The following is an 18,006-nucleotide window of genomic DNA, read 5'->3' as shown; positions in this document are numbered from 1 at the left end:
AAGCAGACCCTGAGTGACATTTCCACCTTAATCTGATGGAGGGGTATCTGGCAGTTGAGGATTTACCTTTTCCATGGCCTGTAACACCCCCTTTACAGTGTCAGTAAGGTTGGAAAAAACCCCTAAGATCATCATGTCCAATCGTCAGCCCAACACCACCATGCCAACTAAGCCATGTCCCCAAAGTGTCATATCCTGAAGTCCCCTTGTTTAGGGATGCTGGTCAAGGTAACTTGCCTGAAGGAACAGGCATTTAAGAAACATATTTATAGTATTACCATGCTTTGAAAAGTGTACTAGTGCATACCTCCATTGTATTGGTTACACCTGTAGCAGTGATGTCTTCAATAATCTGTAAGTGTAGCTCAAATAAATCTTTTGCTTGAAACCTTGCAGTCAGTCCTCTTTTTGTCACACAGACCTGCAGGAAGCAGGGTGGGGCTTCTTCAGATGAATGACTTTACCATCCCATGGGCCTGGGGAAATTAAAGAATGTCTTGTCAGACTGAACTGCCTTTATTGTTGGGTCACTGACCACTTGCTGTTGCTGACCAGTTGTTGGTTGCTGACCAGACTTGAATCCCACCTCTATTCCCTTCTGTGCTGCTGCTGCTGCTTTCCTTTTTTTGCTTGGAAATACTGCGTTATACAATACTAACCCTGCATTTCCATCTCTTACTGACCTGACTTGATGGGGGAAAGCATGCTGTCTGTTCTCTTGGCTGTGCCAGGACTGATGTTTATGCCACATACCCCACTAGAGGTGTCGGGTGCAGACAAGAGTTTGGTCATGGAGTCACTTTGTTTATCATTTCTTTGAAATGACACTACTGTGTTCCTTTAAGAATTTTTCAAATGGCTGGAACTGAAAAAGCAGAGGTTTGGAAGGGGAGTTTGATGGACTAAAACTGTGTGTTACCCCAGATATTTGATCTCCCTTTTACATGTGCTACAGAGTTCTGGTGGGAAGATAGGAAGGTGATGCAGCTAAGTGCATTGTGGTTGTTAATCTTGTGTATTTTATAAGGTTTTTTTGCAGAGCTCTAGCTTGCTTCCAGGCAATTCATTGATTCACAGAAAGATCCAAAGCAGCAAGGGTTAAGCAGGAAGGCTTTTCCAGGCATGCCTAATAGTGAGTGGGCAGGAACTGTTGTCAATGAAAGAAGAGTAAATGGGCAGTCAAGCTCAAGTGCTTCTGAATCAATCACTGTGCTGTGGCAGATCATGGATCCTAGCACCTGAGAGATGTGGGCTGGGGATTCATGGTGGTGCAATTCCCCTTTCAGGCATTGTACCTTAGTCTCTTTCCCTAGGACAGGCACCTGGAGGGGAGATGTTTGCTGCTAAAGGAGCTGTTAGCAGCTGATGCCCATGGCCTGGGCGACCTTTCCAAGGTAATGGCTCTCTGATGTCTCTCTTTTGTTCCTAGGAGAAGCATCCATCTACCATTCCCCAGCTGAGCCCAGGACTCCCAGCAGCTCTGATTCTCTGCGGATGCTTCCCCAAACACTGCTTTCAAGTGAAGAGCCTCTTTCTGTTAAGACATGTAAGTCTGGAAAGATTCCTTAAGAATTAATGTAAATAGCAGAAGGAAGGAGTGAGAGTAGGCAGGTCTGAATCCCATGCCAGAGACTTTGACAAACCAAAGGACAGGTATACTTTCTCCTCGCTTTACTCATAAGACAGTGAAGCTGGCTCACTTATTCTCTCTCACATTCTTTCCCTTCATTGAACTCTCAGAATCTTTAGTCAGCTTGTCCTTTGCTGTATGTTTCTGGTACTGTGAATGCTCAAATCAAAGATTTAATAATCCAGGGAGACTTTTAAGGAATTATTCTTGATTGCAACACTGGCTGCACATTGCATGCTTTTTATGCAGATATGACATGCATATTCATACAGTTTCCAATAAGTTATTAACATATTCATAGCTTTTCTGAGTACATATGTTGCCACCCAATCCTGCATGTGCATTATAGCCGCCAGGTGGTCTCTAGGTCCTCTGGTGGTCATTTCTTCATCTTCTTCATCACCTTGCACTCTGGACAACCTACAGACGATCTGCAACATTTTTCTTCCTTATCTGGCATTCCAAAAGCACAGAACTAGCTTTACCCAGTTTTGGTGCTTTTTCCTACTTTAGCAACCTTGAGACATCCCATCTTCTGTTCTCAGAGATACGTTTCCCATAGCAACTACTATATTCCACTGTTACACGCACATGCTCTATCATCTCTACCTGTGTTAGTTAACTAGTAAATTTCCATTATATTCCTCTATTAACTACTGCTTCAGGATTGGAATTGGATAATCTCCAAGGCTGTGGCAGATCCCTTTGTCAGTAGCATTTCTGGGAATATAGCCCATGTTTGATGTTAAATTTTTGACTCACAAATTTGAAGGGCTCACTGTAGTTATGATTTTTCTTAAGTATGATTCCTGATATACTAGCAATGATTCTTAGGGTGCCCTAAACAAGCTGTGTATTCTTGCGCATTCATGTTCATGTGTTTTATCTTCTGTCAAATAAGACTCTGAATCTGACTGTTATGATTTATGTGTCTCACTGGGAATTTGTACCTTAAGCCTGTGTGCTTGCTTACCAGGACCCTGGAGATCCCAAATTTGTAGGCACCTATGAGATGATGATGTAGACTGAGTAGGGCCCTGGGATTGCCTGGCAACAGCAAAATGACACTGTCAGGGGTTGACTATAGAAAGCACTGAGAGCAGGGTGTGTAAAACTGCTTGCCAGAGCCCTCTCAGAGTTCTCCTGGTGAACAGGAGTGTCCATGGCTTGTGAACCACCCTTAGTTGGGATGCTGTGTGAGGATACTTAGTGGGGATTGAGTGATACCTATCAGGAAAATTGTAAGGATTTTGGAATAGGAGGATAGCCCACTTGCAGAGTGGGCTTACTTGTTTTACCTACTTAATGAATGCCTTATTCCAGTAAACCTCACTTTCTGCCTTTGGAAACTTATTCCATCACGGGGTAGATAGCAGCAGCAGATCTGCCCACGACAGCACCATTTGAACTAATTTCCTCACACCAGTTTCTTTTTTGTGCTCTGTGAGTGCACATGTGGTTCTTAGTCCTGTGCACAAGCCCTACACATAGGAGTAGTGCCTAGAGAGTGTGCTTTTAATGCTGTTTGACTGTGTGTTCATGTTAAGTTTACATGAGTAAACTCAGAAAAGTGAAGCTGAAGGTGCTTATTCTTAGTATTCCTATTTTTTTATATGTATGTATAAATAAAGTTTTCTGTCCAGTTTGATTTAAGAAAAAGAAAAGTGGGGGCTCAAAACATGGTTTTAACTTAAATTCCCTCATGTAAGTGAAATTTATAGAACCATTATCAGCAAAGCATGTTGGCTTGAATGTGATGCCATGTGCAGTTGCCCCCAGGCTCAAACCAGATCTACTTTGGCCAGCAAAAACACACACAGCAAGCTTAGGTCAGTCTGTACAAAGCCAAACAGACAAGGCTCAGTACCTACATGGAAATAATTAGTGTGCTCATTAGTTATCATCTTGCAAACTTAGGGCAGGTGAACTACTTTTATTCACATTGCTTTCTGTGCCATGCACTACTTAACGACTATTTATGTCCCTCATTAATTAATTTATTTATACTTTTGAAGCATGGGGAAATTGGTGTAGGACAGCCTCAGTGCTGCTTGCACTCTCCACATGCTTGTCCCAGGGCAGCCACAGTGCTGGAGCACAAGGATCAATTTGTAGGGGTCAATAGCTTTAAAGTCTTCAGCACACTGAGTTTCATCATGGTGTGCTGGGACAATTGATGGATTATCCTGGGAGTGCTTATGCTAGGGAAGAAGATCAACCCTTAATTCAAGTCTAAAATTAATAAAACAATAGTTCTAAATAAAGGCCGTCAAGCAAGACCTTTATAGTCCATTGTTGCTTGCAGCCCTGCACTGGGTGTGGCTGGCATGGAGTCAATTTTCATCACAGCAGCTATATGGTGCTGGGTTTTGGATCTGGGGCTAAAGCAGCATTGGTAGCTCATCAGTGATTTGGCAATTGCTGAGCAGTGCTCGCACAGTATCAAGGCCTACTTTGTCCTATTCAGTTCCCCCAATGAATGGGTGAGGGTGGGCAAGAGGCTGACTTCTTCCTCTTTATCAGTGGACTTGGATGAATTAAACATACATGCTTTTGGAAGACAGTGATTATTTCTCCAGAGTGATCAAAGGATCTTCCACAGAGCTGGCTTTGATATGCTGAACTTGTGTTACATTACTGAGTCTCATACTCTCCTTATGTTTTCCCCGTTTAAGTGTTTTCTGACTCCAGTGAGCAGGTGTCCAGACTTCAATGCTAAGTTACAGTGTTCAATGAATTAGATCATTGAATCTCTTCTGGAGTGTCTCACCTAATCCAGCAGATCAGAAGCCTGTAACAATTTATTCTGTTTTAGGATTGATTTATTTTCCTCTGTATGTATTTCCTAGAGGAGGGCCTCTGAGAAGAAGTAATCAGGAACAAACATTGCCAATAAAACCCAAGATCTTTCCTATCAGAAATGAATGCAGATGCTTTGTGTAGATGAAGGCTGTTAGAAAACTGTAGGACACAGCCTTCCCCTGTTTGGATGTATTGTTCCTTCTCTAGGATAGAAACCTAAAACAGTTGAACTTATTGGTCTTTGTATAGTTGGTCCAAATTCCCCTCTCATCTCTGTGTGAGGTGTCTCCACAGAGTGATTCAGGGACATTACATAGGACTTCACTAAATCTATCTGATAAAGAAGTCTGGGTGTAGGCATTTTGTTGAAGAGCTTTGCTGTTACTCCTGTGTTCAGTGGGGGTATTTCTCTGTTCCTTTTTGATGGTCCATAAATGGAAAATTGACACTTGGCTCTGTAGTAGTTGCTGATGATTTCTGAGGTTTGTGGTCAAGGTGAGAAAGTATTAAGTGTGAGGAGTAGTCTTCTCTTTGTCTTTCGGCGTCTTGTACTAATACTGAGTTTCTCAAATTTTCTCCTGAAGGTGAGCGGTTTCTGCCAAATACAGCTTTTTAAAGTAGCACTTTTTGTTGTAGTAAAGTTATAAAAAAATGTTGTGATCACAGTTACAAACTTATTTTCTTAATCCAGTTAATAATGACGACAAATTAAGGTTGTACTCTTCACTTTTTTTGACTTGACAGTGACAAGAATTGGGTTTTACTCTTAGCTAAATTGTGTGTTGCCTAAAGTCAGAGTTTCTCCTCAGCTTAGCAAGGTTTTTACAATTACTACTAGTTAACATCTTAGTCTTGTTTACATATCTCAGTCATGTTTCTGGAATGTATAAATGTCTTAAATTTCTTCAGCGGTTATCTAATTCAAGGACATGATTGTTAAATATAGCAATCTATTGTTAAATTAAGAAGTTGAATGACAATACAATTAGTAGAATAATCTTCAAATATAAGTTCAACGTTTGTATTCATAATGCAGTCAAAATAACTTGGTAAGTAAAATAGATTTTGATCTAAAGTTTTGAATTTATTTTGTTTTTTTAGATTTTTGATTTTGGGCTGAAGAAAAAGTTATCACGAAAAGATGGACTGGAATGCAAGACCACTCCAGAATGCTGATGCAAAGAACCTGCAAAGTGAAGAAGCATGTTACCCTCAGTTGTTTTCTAGTGCACATGCTTTTCCTCAGACAAACACCTGTTCATCTAAAAATGCATGCACTTATGCTGGAAATAACCAAAGGCTGTATCTACCAAGCAGTAATGTTGCTTTGCCTCATGTAAATGCTGAAGGGTACAAAACTTCAGATCAGGCCTTATCAGGAGCATCTGTAGCTGGTAATGATTTTTTTATCTCAAAATATGCAGTTGATCGAAGACCACTGTCCTATGTACCAATTGCTCCAAAACCAACCAATCAAACACAACATTTGTGGACAGAGATGTCTCACACTTCTTGGCCAGACTATAATGCCTACGTGTATTCCCACAGAAAGTTACCTCCTCTATCTCCTCAAATGAACACTGGAAATAACTCGAGGAATGTACTTCGGGAACCTCAGTATATCACTGCAAACAGTAGCACGATGCCACAGCAAAATCCTACAAGTACAATATTATGTAACATTCAACCCCCAAATTATTCCATGCCTCTTTTTACCCCCGGGCAACATGCCCAAAGCCAAGTATACCATCCGAACACTCAGTTGAAATTTTTGCCCTCAGTGAACCAAAACACTGAAGCAAATGTACAGCTGCTACAGTATCGACCAAGTCAGGTGACATCAGAAGCTCCTAGTGGATGTTCTGTACCATCTTTCTTGCCTGCTAACTGTGATTCAAGAGCTGCAGCTCAGACTTCAACAGGTGTACCTCAGGCAGTTCAAAATGTCCCTAGTGGATACACCATTAGCAAACAGAGGCACTCATCAGACCTAAAAAATGCTTCTGGTTTCAACAGTGTTCAGCAAAATTGTCAGAAACAGCCATCTGGAGAAATCAGTCAGTCACTTAGGTATGTCAGCACTTCAGGTGGAAATGTGACAGCAAAACAGCCTTTTAATGAAACATCTCCTAGCATTTCCAAAGAACTGGATGATGCAATTCAAGAAACTCTTTCTTCGGTGGCTGCTTCAAGATCACTGAGTGATCTTGCTTCAGTTCAGGAAAGCCAGACTAATAGTTTAATGGATGGACCTGTTAATTCTCAAATTTTGCCAGGAGTAGCAGATGGAGGACCAGTTACAAGGGACAGACTAGCTTGGGAGGCTCAAAAGCTGCTCAATATTAAAAAAAAATTTGCACTGCTTCAAAAGATGCATAATTATAAAATACAACTCCTTGTAGCTTCAGAACAAGGCAAAAATACTCCTGCACTTCCTTCAAATAATGGAGATATTCTTGCTAATCATCTTCCACAGGTGTCCAACCAAAGTGTACCACCTTCCCCATCTGAAACAGTGAGGACAGAGAGTCATGTGATTAACTCTTCACCTGAAGAAAGAAACCACAAAAAAGTTACCAGTGCTGATAACACCGGGTTAGCGGTAGTTCAGAGTAACCCTCAGGTGGATCAGAGAAGCTTTTCATCAAGCTCTGCTCCTAATCCCCCCCAGAGTGAATTCCCAGCTCAATTCAATAATCCTGAGAGTGCTCCCAGCGTGGCACAAAGGGATCCATATGCCTTGGCCTCTTCTCAAAAACCTGTGACGTCCTTGAACAGTGCTTCACGTTGTAGTCAAGTAGATGGCTCTGTCAAAATTGCATCAAACAATGTGCCAGCTAACCCCAAGAACTCATCATTTCTCCAGTTTGTATTAAGCAGCACAAATGCATTAAAAGAGGAGACAGCTGGTGCTACTGCTGATAAAATACTGACTAATCTCTTGTGTAGTGAAAAACCAGTGGTAGATACATCTGTCTCAGGTGGAAGCTCTGTAAAAGCTTCCACTGGTGAGAAGAAAGCACAAAGTTTGAAAGATGAGCAGACAAACACAGTGCACACAAACTCTCTTGTATCAGAAAAAAAAGAATCTGGTGAATTCAAGAGTGCTGTAGCTCAGAAAAATACCCCATTTCCTGAAAATGCATCTTTTAAGAACAACTATAGATACTCTGTGGAAGAACTAACTGCATGCCTGGGCTTATGGAGAAAGCATCAGTCAAAATCCCTAAGTGTGCAAAATAGCCAGTCAAGTCAGAATGCCACAGCAAATCAGATTTCACCTTACAGCCAAAATACAAAAACTAGAGAAGAAAATAATGTCCTGTCTAGTACAGCCGAAGCAACTTTACCTGTATCAGCTGCTTCTGTAGGACAAAATCTTGATTCATCAAGTTGCAATTTGGTAAAAAGTTTTGAACTCCAAGTTGCAGTTGTCTCTCCTTTAGTGCTTTCTGAGCAGAGAACAGAGACTGAGCAGGCAGACAAATGTCCACCATCTACAGGGAAAACCTATCCAGTGATTGATTCAGGAAGTATATGTAGTTTGCAAGAAAAGGGGAAAGATGGCTTAAGTGTGGTAAATACCAACAAGGAAACAACAGAAACTGTTCAGTCATCACCCAGTGACTGTGTTGTGGTGCAGGAAGTGGACTCATGTTTGCAACAGACCAAATCAGCTGATAGAAACAGAATGGTAAAAACCAGTGTAAGTGTAAATGATTCCTATGATGAAAACAAAAGGAAAGTTAGTCAATCTCCACGAGATGCCAGAGAAAATATGCATCTTGTAGTACAAAACAAGCCTTCTCTTCCTGAACTGGAGACAAATAATTCTAGTCAAGTCTTTCAGAAAGGTGTAAGAGACAAGGAAGCTGTGTTAGAGACAGGAGATACATCAGCAGCTGTGTTAGAAGACCACATGTTGTGTATTTCTAGTGTATGTTCTCTTGTTGAAGGTGATACATTTTATAATCCACAAATAGCAAGTATGTTCAAGTCAGGCCCTGAGACACGTGGTGCCTCATCAGAAGGAAATGCATCTGTCCCAACCCAAAAGCAGCAAGAGATGGACTTGTATAAAAATGATCTGACAAATAGTACTTCCCAAAGAGGGAGCTTGCTGCAAAACATGTTGGAAGAATCATCCAGCTGCATGAGTAGTGGAGGTAGGATTTTGGATGGAATACAAACTGGTCGTGTGGAAAAAGAAAGCAGTGGCAATTCTCATAAAACAGTTTCTACCTCAGAACAAAAACTGCCATTCAAGGCATCTTCCAAGTATCCTGAAAATGACTTAGAAATTCTTGCTAGTATAAACCAGGAGTTAGCTCTAAATTCACTGGATTTCTCAGTCAGCATAACTGCTGAAACAAATGCAAGAGACAACAGTAAACAAAATTACATGTCTATTGAAAATTGCACAGAAAAAGACATGAATCTTTTTGGAGCAGAACCTATTAGATATCTGAACAGTCAGCTGTCTGAACTAGTGAAAGAATTTCCATTCGGCATTGAAGGTGCTGATATGCTGACAAAAGAACCAGTACAAAGAGATGCTGTGGCTGAGCAAATGGAGAATCCACCTCAAAAAGAGGCTCAAATTTGTGACAAGAGTTCTCACTTGAAAGACCCAGTAGCTCAGACAAAATCTGCAGTGTTAAGCTCTGATAAGGTGCAGGAATTGTTTCCTGAGCACAGCAACAGAGTAGTGAGTCAACAGTCAGAAAAAGCTTCACCTGAGGAGAACCTGGAAGGCAGTGTTCAGCCGAGTCAGAGTCTATGTGAGAAGAAAACAACACAAGAAACCTCCAGCCCCATAAATACAAAAGATTCTTCTTCAGTGGGTTTGCCGTCTGAAGCATGTAAAACACCACAGTCCCCCATTAAACCTGAAATACCTGTTTCAGAGAAAAATTCTGATCAAGTTTCAAAAGCTGAAAGTACTAGCACTGCAGAGAGACAAGAAAACAACAGTAAATCTGATGCTGTAATGAAGAACAACTGTGCAGTGGGAAACTTGCCAATTCCTGAAAAAATCCCAGATGGTGGTAGTGAAAATAAAAGAGCTATTTGCAAGTACCCCTCAGTAACAACTAAAAACCCTAAGCTAAAGGTGACTAACAAAAATAAGTCACCTACAATAAAGCAGGAAAAAAAACGAATCACATGATTTCTCTGAAAATCCAGATGCTGATAAATCTAAAAGGAGCAGCTCGAAGGAAGAGATGCAAAGCAACAGAGAAACTCGATTGTTAGGCAAAGAATTTATTTGTGACAAAAACGAACATCAGACAGTATCAGAAGAGTTGTCAGAAAAGGCTGGTAATACTGAGACAGACAACAGGACAAAGTCATCCAAAGAGAAAAAGAGAGTTTTTAAAATTGAGTCCCTTTCAAAAGATAAAACCAAAACAGGTTTGGCTGTGAAATCCAAAGTGGACATTAACAAATTTACCAAGTTAGAAACTGTTGAAATGAAGCAAGTTGAACTTAATCAAGGACAAAAAATTAAAACCTGTGAAGAGAACTCAACTGAAGAGCAGAACTGCAGGAAACAAAAGGAGATGCTTGGGCAAGAGATAGGAACCAACATCAAAGAGAAAGCCAAAGTATCAGCAGAAATAAAACGTGACAAACTGAATAGTCATCATGCTGATGCTATAAAGTTCCCAAACGTTGACACTGTAGACTTAAAGACAAGAAACCACAAATATTCTCAGCATAAATCCGTGAAAGTTCATCCTTCACAGGAGCAGTCGTGCAAGCGGAAGAGGAAGGAAAATATGAAAAGAGTCTCTAAGAAAACAAAGGTGGAAGAAGAAAAATCAAAACAATCCGAAGCACAGAATTCCAAACAGCTTTCACATAATTGCTTGCTAAATACTGAGAGAGCTAAAAAATTTAATGGAGAAAATGGCTGGAAAGTGAAGAGTTCATTAGCAGATCGCTCCATGCTTAAACTACAGAGAAAAAGGGCGCGATCTTCTACCATGTCTAAAAACTACTTTTCTAACAAAGAGAGACGTCTGGATGGTCAAAACAAAGACAAATGCTCTGAAAAAACATTTCCTGATAAAAACCTGTTGTTTTTAAATAGAAGAAATAACAGATTAAAACTGCATCTTCAAAAGGAGCCAAAAAAACAATACCTGAACAGAGTTGCATTTAAACGTATGGCACAGGAACGTATATATCTGACAAAATTAGAGACATCACCTGTCAGGGCTGTCTGGCACTTGAAGTCCAAAGTGTCACAGAACAGCCCAGGTGTGAAAAAGGATCCTTCTGTCTCAGAAGCTGAAAAAACATGCAGCTCAGAAGTACTGGAATTTAAGCTGTGTCCAGAGATACTGTTCAGAAATGCAACCACTGAGGAAGAAAGCTTAGCTGCAAAGGATTCCCTGGAAAGAGATAAAGCCATTGTGGCAGGTGTGATGCTATCTTGATTTTTATTTTGAAAATAAATTCATTTGCAATAAAAAGTATGTACTTTTAAAATTCATGTTGCACAAAAATACTGACAGTGAAAATGTGGGACTCCAGAAGGTGAAGGCTGAAATAGCGTAGCTTTCTGAAAAACTGTAGCTGTGTGTTATGCTGAAGAAGAATTTAAGACTTTCCCTTCAATTTAATATTTTGTGTTGTTATGGTGTTTTTTTTTTTCTTTGAGTTTTACAGAGTAAGGTTAGAGTAATTTAGAGCATGGCAGTTTCAAGTAACTTGCCAAGGAGGCTTTCTAACCTACTTGTAGAAGATGTCTTGGCTTGTTTGTAGAAAGCAGATTCTCTTGGCATGAATACCAAAGGTGATCTGATTTATATTCAAGTGATTTGTGTATCACCTGGTTGTGTATAGATCTGGCTGGGTAGACATCAGATGGAGATATCTTTTGTGGCCCCAAGGAAGAGAGAGAGGGCTTGAGCCTCGCATAACCTGGTCCACACAGTTTCCGTAATATTTGCTATCTTTGTGTTAAGATGCCATTTTTCTCCCCTCTCCTTTTCTCCCCAGTCTCCTGACATTTTATGTGGTATGTTCTGAAGTGTATTTGTGTCAAATGTGTTATGTTTTGAAATAAAACCAGATCTTATGTTATGCATAGCAGGCCCTGCAAGTAATTTTCACACTCAAAGGAAGTTTACTTTCGCATGCGCTAGTCTATGTATTGAAACTTGGTGCTGAATAGAGACCAAAACACATGATAAATGAACCTCAGAAATACTTTTAAATTTTCTTTTTAGGTGTCAAGAGTAAAAAAGAAGATTGGTTAAAATATGATCCCGTGAAGCAAAAAAAGCTGGAAGGAAACTTCACAGGTGAAATGGCTTCTGATTATCCATTTTGAGATATAAGTTAAATATTCTTTGCATAGTTTTAAGTGTTCATTTGTAGTAGTAAATCTTAATAAAGTATTTTAGTTTACTCTGTTAGCTGTGCTGCTGAAATGGATACTGTAGAGTTAGGCATATGAGTTCAAAGATTTGTGGAGATATTTATTGCCATAAGGATGTTGTTGGAAATTGTTGAAATTTTCCTGAATCCATATGAGCAACTGAATTGGAGGTAGCACTAGTCAGAAGATTCGAGAATAGTTTTAATAGGTCAAGGCCAAGCTAGCTCCTTCCCACTTCAAAATATAGATGTGACTTAACAAAATCTAGTGTGAGACTATAAAAATAAATTGATTTAAAAATTTTATTTGGTTTCCATAGTAAGTTGATGCTTTCCATGTGTACACCTGTACCCCAGGTGGTGTGTTCCTGTAGTCTAGACAGGATTACTTCCCTGACACACAGAGGAAAAGTGGTGCTACTGCTAGGTCTTCCTTGTTTCTCTTAGTTGGCAAATTACCTTTTGAGTGGTCTCTTGTACCCTATAGAACATTGGCATCTTTTATATTGGGATCTTGCTTTTTCCATCCTTTGTAGATCTTGTGTGAGGTTGCTCCCCACTGTCCTTGTTTCTTTGTTTTATGTATCTTTCTAGCTATAGCCTTGTTTTCCTACTGGTCTGACAGGAAGCAAAATGGTGCAATCGGCATCCTGTTGCCATCGTCTTCTTATCAGAGTGCAAGTCTTCTGCCATCAAGTTACCTGTGTTGTGGTTTTGATACAAACAACACACTTTGAAGTGTTTACATCTCTTGCTGCTGTTGAGTGTGTCCTTGGCTATTGGTGTCTGCCATTCTTTTAGCCCTTCCTTTTGTTTCTTCTCTTACTTCCACAAATGCACATTTTTATTCACACCTTTCTTAATATTCTTTAGAAACAGTCCTTAAAGATGCATTGAGGACTGATACAAATCTGAGGTGTCTGGTGCTTTAGGAAGGAAGTTTGTGGCATCCTTTTTCACAGTGGGTGGCCTTAAGTACCACTTGCATAAAGAGCAGAGTAAGATGAGACTGTTAGACTTTTGCTTTAACCTGCTTCTCTGTCTTTCAGCTGAGGACAGTATTCCACTTGATACAGCTATACAGATCCTCGATGGAGGTGGGGAGGCTCTTCATATTCCAATCAAAGACTCAAAAGATATGTTTCAGACCTACAGGAAGATGTACTTGGAAAAAAAGATGCAAAAGCCTTGATAGCACTCCTGTATAATATGTTTTATTCAGTATCATTGCAGAAAAAATGCCAACACAAAAATGCTTTTTCCTGTTCATTTCATATTTCTGAGTAGTTATAAAAAAGAAGAAAAAAAGGTTTTTTTTTTATATTGGCAATTTCTGCCTTTATTTGTCTCATATTTGTGAATGATTCAGTCTTATTCCCTGTTTATTGCACAAGTAAGCTTTGGTGCTGAAAATGCCCTTTAAAATGTATTGTTTCTCTGGCATGTTTGAATACATTTCTTTTTTAAAGATACAGGAGTTGAATCTTGACCAAAAGAATTCAAACTCATTTAAATTGTCATAGTCTGTCTTCCTGTCTGATTCTGCAAAACATCTGCTTTTCTTACTTTCCATTGCTGGCAGTGGAAAAATATTCCTACTGAAAAGGGGTTGCAGTGTATTCCCAAGCATCACTCTTTTTATTTCCTAGTTATGCTAGTCTGATGTGCTTCTAATAAGGCTCTTTATTTTTGTAGAATCTTACTATTTTTAAATCTGGGAATACAAATATACAATCCTCAAACATACATCTAGATCAGGGCATACCATGAAGTATTTACCATTTGGCACTAGGCCAGATGGTAGAGGGTTCAGGAGCATTGGTGGTGTTTTCTTCAATTCCTTTACTGGCAGGGAGTGCTGAAGGGAATAGAAAAGCACACCTGACCATCAGGTGGCTTTGGGGCTGGTGCCATAGGTTGAACTTTGGGGTTTTTGATCATGGAGATGTTTACATGGCACCAGACCTGCTGGCACAGGATGGTGCAGAATTATCCAGGAGAGGGAAAAGGATTTTTGGCTGGGAGTTGGCAGGGCTCATCAAGAAGGCTTTAAACTAGGTTTGAAGGGGGGTGAGGATAAAACTGTGACCACCAGAGATGATCCTAGGAATGGTGATGCTAGTGGCAAAACTGATACCTCAGTTCAACAGAAGTTTTTGTTCCACTAAGGGCAGTAACAGATGCCCTGGGCCTGAAAGAGAATCCCTGGCCAACAGGAAGGCATATGTACAGGTAGATATAAGCCCTGCCAGTAAGGCTGCTCTGAGGGGAACACATCTCAAATGCCTCTATCCAAAAGCACAAAGCATGGGGAATAAACAAGATAAGTGACACGTCTGCCTGTCTTTGGGGTTATGATGTTATTGGTATCACCAAGTTGTGGTGTGATGGTTTCTGTGACTGGAGTGTGGGGATGGCTGGGTATAAACTGTTTAGAAAGGACAGGAAAGGCAGGAAATGTCTGTCTCTACATCACTGATCAGCTGGAACCCATAGAGCTCTGCCTGGGGATGGATGAGGAGCTGACAGAGACCCTGTGGGTCAGGATTAAAGGTAAGTCAGGGGCAAGTGATACCATAGTAGGGGTCTGCACCAGGCCAACCAACCAGGATGACCAAGTGGGTAAGGCCCTCTGTAGACAGAGAGGAGCTGCCTCACAAACCATGGTCCTCATGGGGGACTTAAATCACCCCAACATCTGCTGGAGGAACAGCACAGCAAAGCAGCAGCACTCCAGGAAGTTCCTTGAGTGCATTGATGGCAACTTCCTCCTCCAAATGGTAGAGAAACCAACCAGAAAAGGAGCTTTGCTAGACCTTGTTCTTATGAGTGATGTAAAAAATAGTGGGAGAGCAGACTGCAGTGACCATGAGACTGTAAAATTCAAGATAGAGCAGTGAGGAAAGTGTGAAGAAAACTGATGGCACTTGATTTTAAAAGGGCAAACTTTAGTCTCTTCAAGGATCTGCTTAGTAGGGTTGAATGGGATAAAGACCTAGATGTGAAAGGAGCCCAGGAAAGCTGGTCCATATACAAGAATCACCCACATGCCCAGGACTAATGTGTCCCAGTGAAGAGGAAGGCAAGCAGGAGTGCCAGGAGGCCTGTGTGGATGATCAATGAAGTCCTGGATACAGTTAGGGGTAAAAACAAAGTTTGGAGAGGATGGAAGAAAGGACAGATAACCTGGGAGATGCAGTTAGAGAAGCAAGAGATCAGGTTAGGAAAACTTAAGGACAGAATTTGATCTGGCCAGGGGGGTTATGGACAACAGGAAAAATTTCTATTGGTATGTCAATGATAAGTGGAAGACAGAAGAGCTGGTCACCCAAGAGGTCGGGAAGGCTGAGGTACTCAGTAACTACTTTGCCTCTGTCTTCACCCTCCAAATTGCAGAAGCTAAAAGCAGGGACTTCCTCATCGCCAGATGAAGACCAGGTTTGAGACCACCTAAAGAACCTGAAGGTGAACAAGTCCATGGGACCTGATGAGATTCACCCATGGCTCCTAACAGAGCTGGCAGATGAAGCTGCAAAGCCACTGTCCATCATGTTTGAAATGTTGTAGGAGTCTAGTGAAGTTCTGCTGACTGGTAAAGGGGAGACCTAGGGAAATACAGGCAAGATCATGGAGCAGATCCTCCTGAAGGGTCTGTAAGGCAAGCAGATAACAAAGGTGACAAATGTCACACACAAATGTGATTGGTGACAGCCAACAGGGCTTCACTAAGGGCAAGTCCAGCCTGACTGGTTTGGTGGCCTTTTATGATGGGTTCACAGCCTCAGTGGACAAAGGCAGAACAACAGGCATCATCTACTTGGACCTGTGCAAAGCGTTTGACACTGTTCCTCACAACACTCTTACCTCTAAACTGTAGCAATACAGTTGGACCACTCACTGGATAAAGAACTGGCTGGCTGGTCACACCCAAAATGTTGTGATCGGTGGCTCAGTGTCCAAATGGAGATGTGTGACAAGTGGTGTTCCTCAAGGGTTGGTACTCAGAGCAATGTTTAACATCTTTGTTGGCGACATGGACAATGGAATCAAATGCACCCTCAGCAAGTTTGCTGACAACACCAAACTGTGGTGAAGTTAACACACTGGAGGGATGGGATACCATGCAGAGGGAACTTGACAGGCTTGAGAAGTGGACTTGTGCAAACTGCATGAAGTTCAACTAGGCCAGGTGCAGGGCTCTGCGTCCGTCTGGGTTGAGGCAATCCCATTCATGAATACAGGTTGGGAGTACAAAAGACTGAGGGCAGCCCTGAGGAGAAGGACTTGAGGGTGGTGGTAGACTAGAAGCTTAACATGAACTGTCAATCTGTGCTTGCAACACAGCCAACTGTGTCCTGGGCTGCATCAAAAGAAGCACAGACAGCCAGTGGAGGGAGGTGATTCTCCCCCTCTGCTCTTGAGAGACCCCACCTGGAGTACTGTGTCCAGTTCTGGAGTCCCCAGTGTAAGAAGAACATGGAGCTCCTGGAATGTGTCCAGATGAGAGCCACTAAAAAGATCAGAGGGCTGGAGCACCCTGTGAAGCCAGGCTGAGGAGGCTGGGGTTGTTCAGCCTGGAGGAGGCTCCAAGGTGACCTTGTAGCATCCTTCCAATACGTGAAGGGGGCCTACAAGAAAGCTGTGGTAGGGCTTCTTACACAGGTGTGTTGTGAGAGGAGAAGAGGAAATGGTTTCAGACTTGAAGAGGGGAGATGTAGGTTAGACATCAGGAAGACATTCTTTAGTGAGCAGGTGGTGAGACACTGGCACAGGTTGCCCAAGGAAGTTGTGGCTGTTCCCTCCTTGAAAGTGTTCGAGGCCAGGTTGGATGGAGCCTTGAGCAACCTGGTTTATTGGAAGGTGTCCCTGCCCATGAAGGAGGGTTTGAACTAGATTTTTAAGGTCCCTTCCAACCCAGACCATTCTATGATTTTATGATTTATGCTGCTACCCAGTTTTCTTACATTTGCTTTTGCAGAAGTTGTATAAATTGAATTCTGATTTCTTACCTGAACACAATGCTGTTAACTGAAGACTTCTCTTGTTTTTTTCTCTCACTGCTTTCTTTACACTTGAAAGCAAAATGTGATTGTTGAAATGCAGGGGTTTTGAATTCACTCTTTGCAGGACTAGGTTGCTCACACCAGACTGTAATTAATTTCTTTGTATATAAAGTTTTAGATAATGTTTGACTACACATTGACTTTGACAAAAGAGTTATATTCGTTGCTGGTTATATTTTGTTTAAGTGCCTTTTCATTACTGTTCAGAGTTTTGAATTGAATCGTATTTTTAAAAAGAAAATGATAACTGATTCTGTTTAAACCTTTATACTGAAAGTAAAAACTCTGTCAATATTTCACCAGTTTTTATATTTGAAATAAACTTTTGAAAGCTATGCCTTGTCTTATTTATTTATTTATTTGTTTTAAAAGCATAAAGTTGTGTTCATTGCATTTAGTTAAACAGTCATTGACAATAATACTGTAGATGAAAAGCAGGTTTAAAGCAAGTGCCAGATGCTCATTCTTAAAGGGTTTCATGGTTACAAGAGGACTTGAACTGGACGCAGGTCTGTGTTTTTTCTAGTGAACTCCTAACAGTGTATAATTAGCAGAAAACACATCAGGAATGGTTTTTTTTCAGCATTTTTTTGTTTTCCTGGTCTGACTTGGAGTTAGGAATTGGTTGGCATGACTAATTAAAAGCCTTTAAGCCTTCAGTACTACTACATTTGTGAAGAAGTATGCTTGTAGGCATCTTGGATGTAATTGCCCAGGGGAGCATAACATTATAATTTATTAGCTATATCAGTATCTGTGCTGAATTAAAAATTTACTTTTTTGAGAGAAAGAAGTCTTCTGTTTCCATTACTTATTCTCTCAAACTAGAGAACTATTCAGGAGGCTTTAAACTCCCTTCCTCCCACAGCTGGCCTAATAAGTTTTGTTTTTTTTTTTCCCCTGGCTGGATAAACCACTATTAGACTGTGAAAACTATTTCCACTAGAGAAGTTTCTAACAATGATGGGAACTTAGCACTTTCTTGGGAGTTTTGCACCTTTGTTATACCTCCTGCATTAAAGAAGATTCATTGTGGACTTTGGTGTACCCAGTGAAATCAACACAAAGTTCCTGTCAAGAAATCACTCTGGGTTTTGTTCTGCATAATGATACATGAGG

General features: G+C 40.9%; 1 protein-coding gene across 1 annotated transcript; it reads left to right on the top strand.

Annotated features, from left to right (window-relative positions):
* The first annotated feature begins 1,459 nt into the window (after positions 1 to 1,459).
* On the top strand, positions 1,460 to 13,296 carry RESF1 (retroelement silencing factor 1). The gene is given in 5 exon segments (XM_008495718.2): positions 1,460 to 1,546; positions 5,534 to 9,581; positions 9,583 to 10,861; positions 11,674 to 11,748; positions 12,874 to 13,296. Coding segments are annotated over 4 exon segments (5,505 nt in total). The 5' UTR covers positions 1,460 to 1,546; positions 5,534 to 5,573; the 3' UTR covers positions 13,017 to 13,296.
* The last annotated feature ends 4,710 nt before the right edge of the window (positions 13,297 to 18,006 follow it).

Source organism: Calypte anna, chromosome 1 (genome assembly GCF_003957555.1).
Source record: "Calypte anna isolate BGI_N300 chromosome 1, bCalAnn1_v1.p, whole genome shotgun sequence".
In the NCBI taxonomy this organism is placed as follows: Eukaryota; Metazoa; Chordata; class Aves; order Apodiformes; family Trochilidae; genus Calypte; species Calypte anna.
The sequence above is the reverse complement of the archived record's forward strand: the minus strand, read 5'-3'. Positions and strand labels throughout refer to the sequence as shown.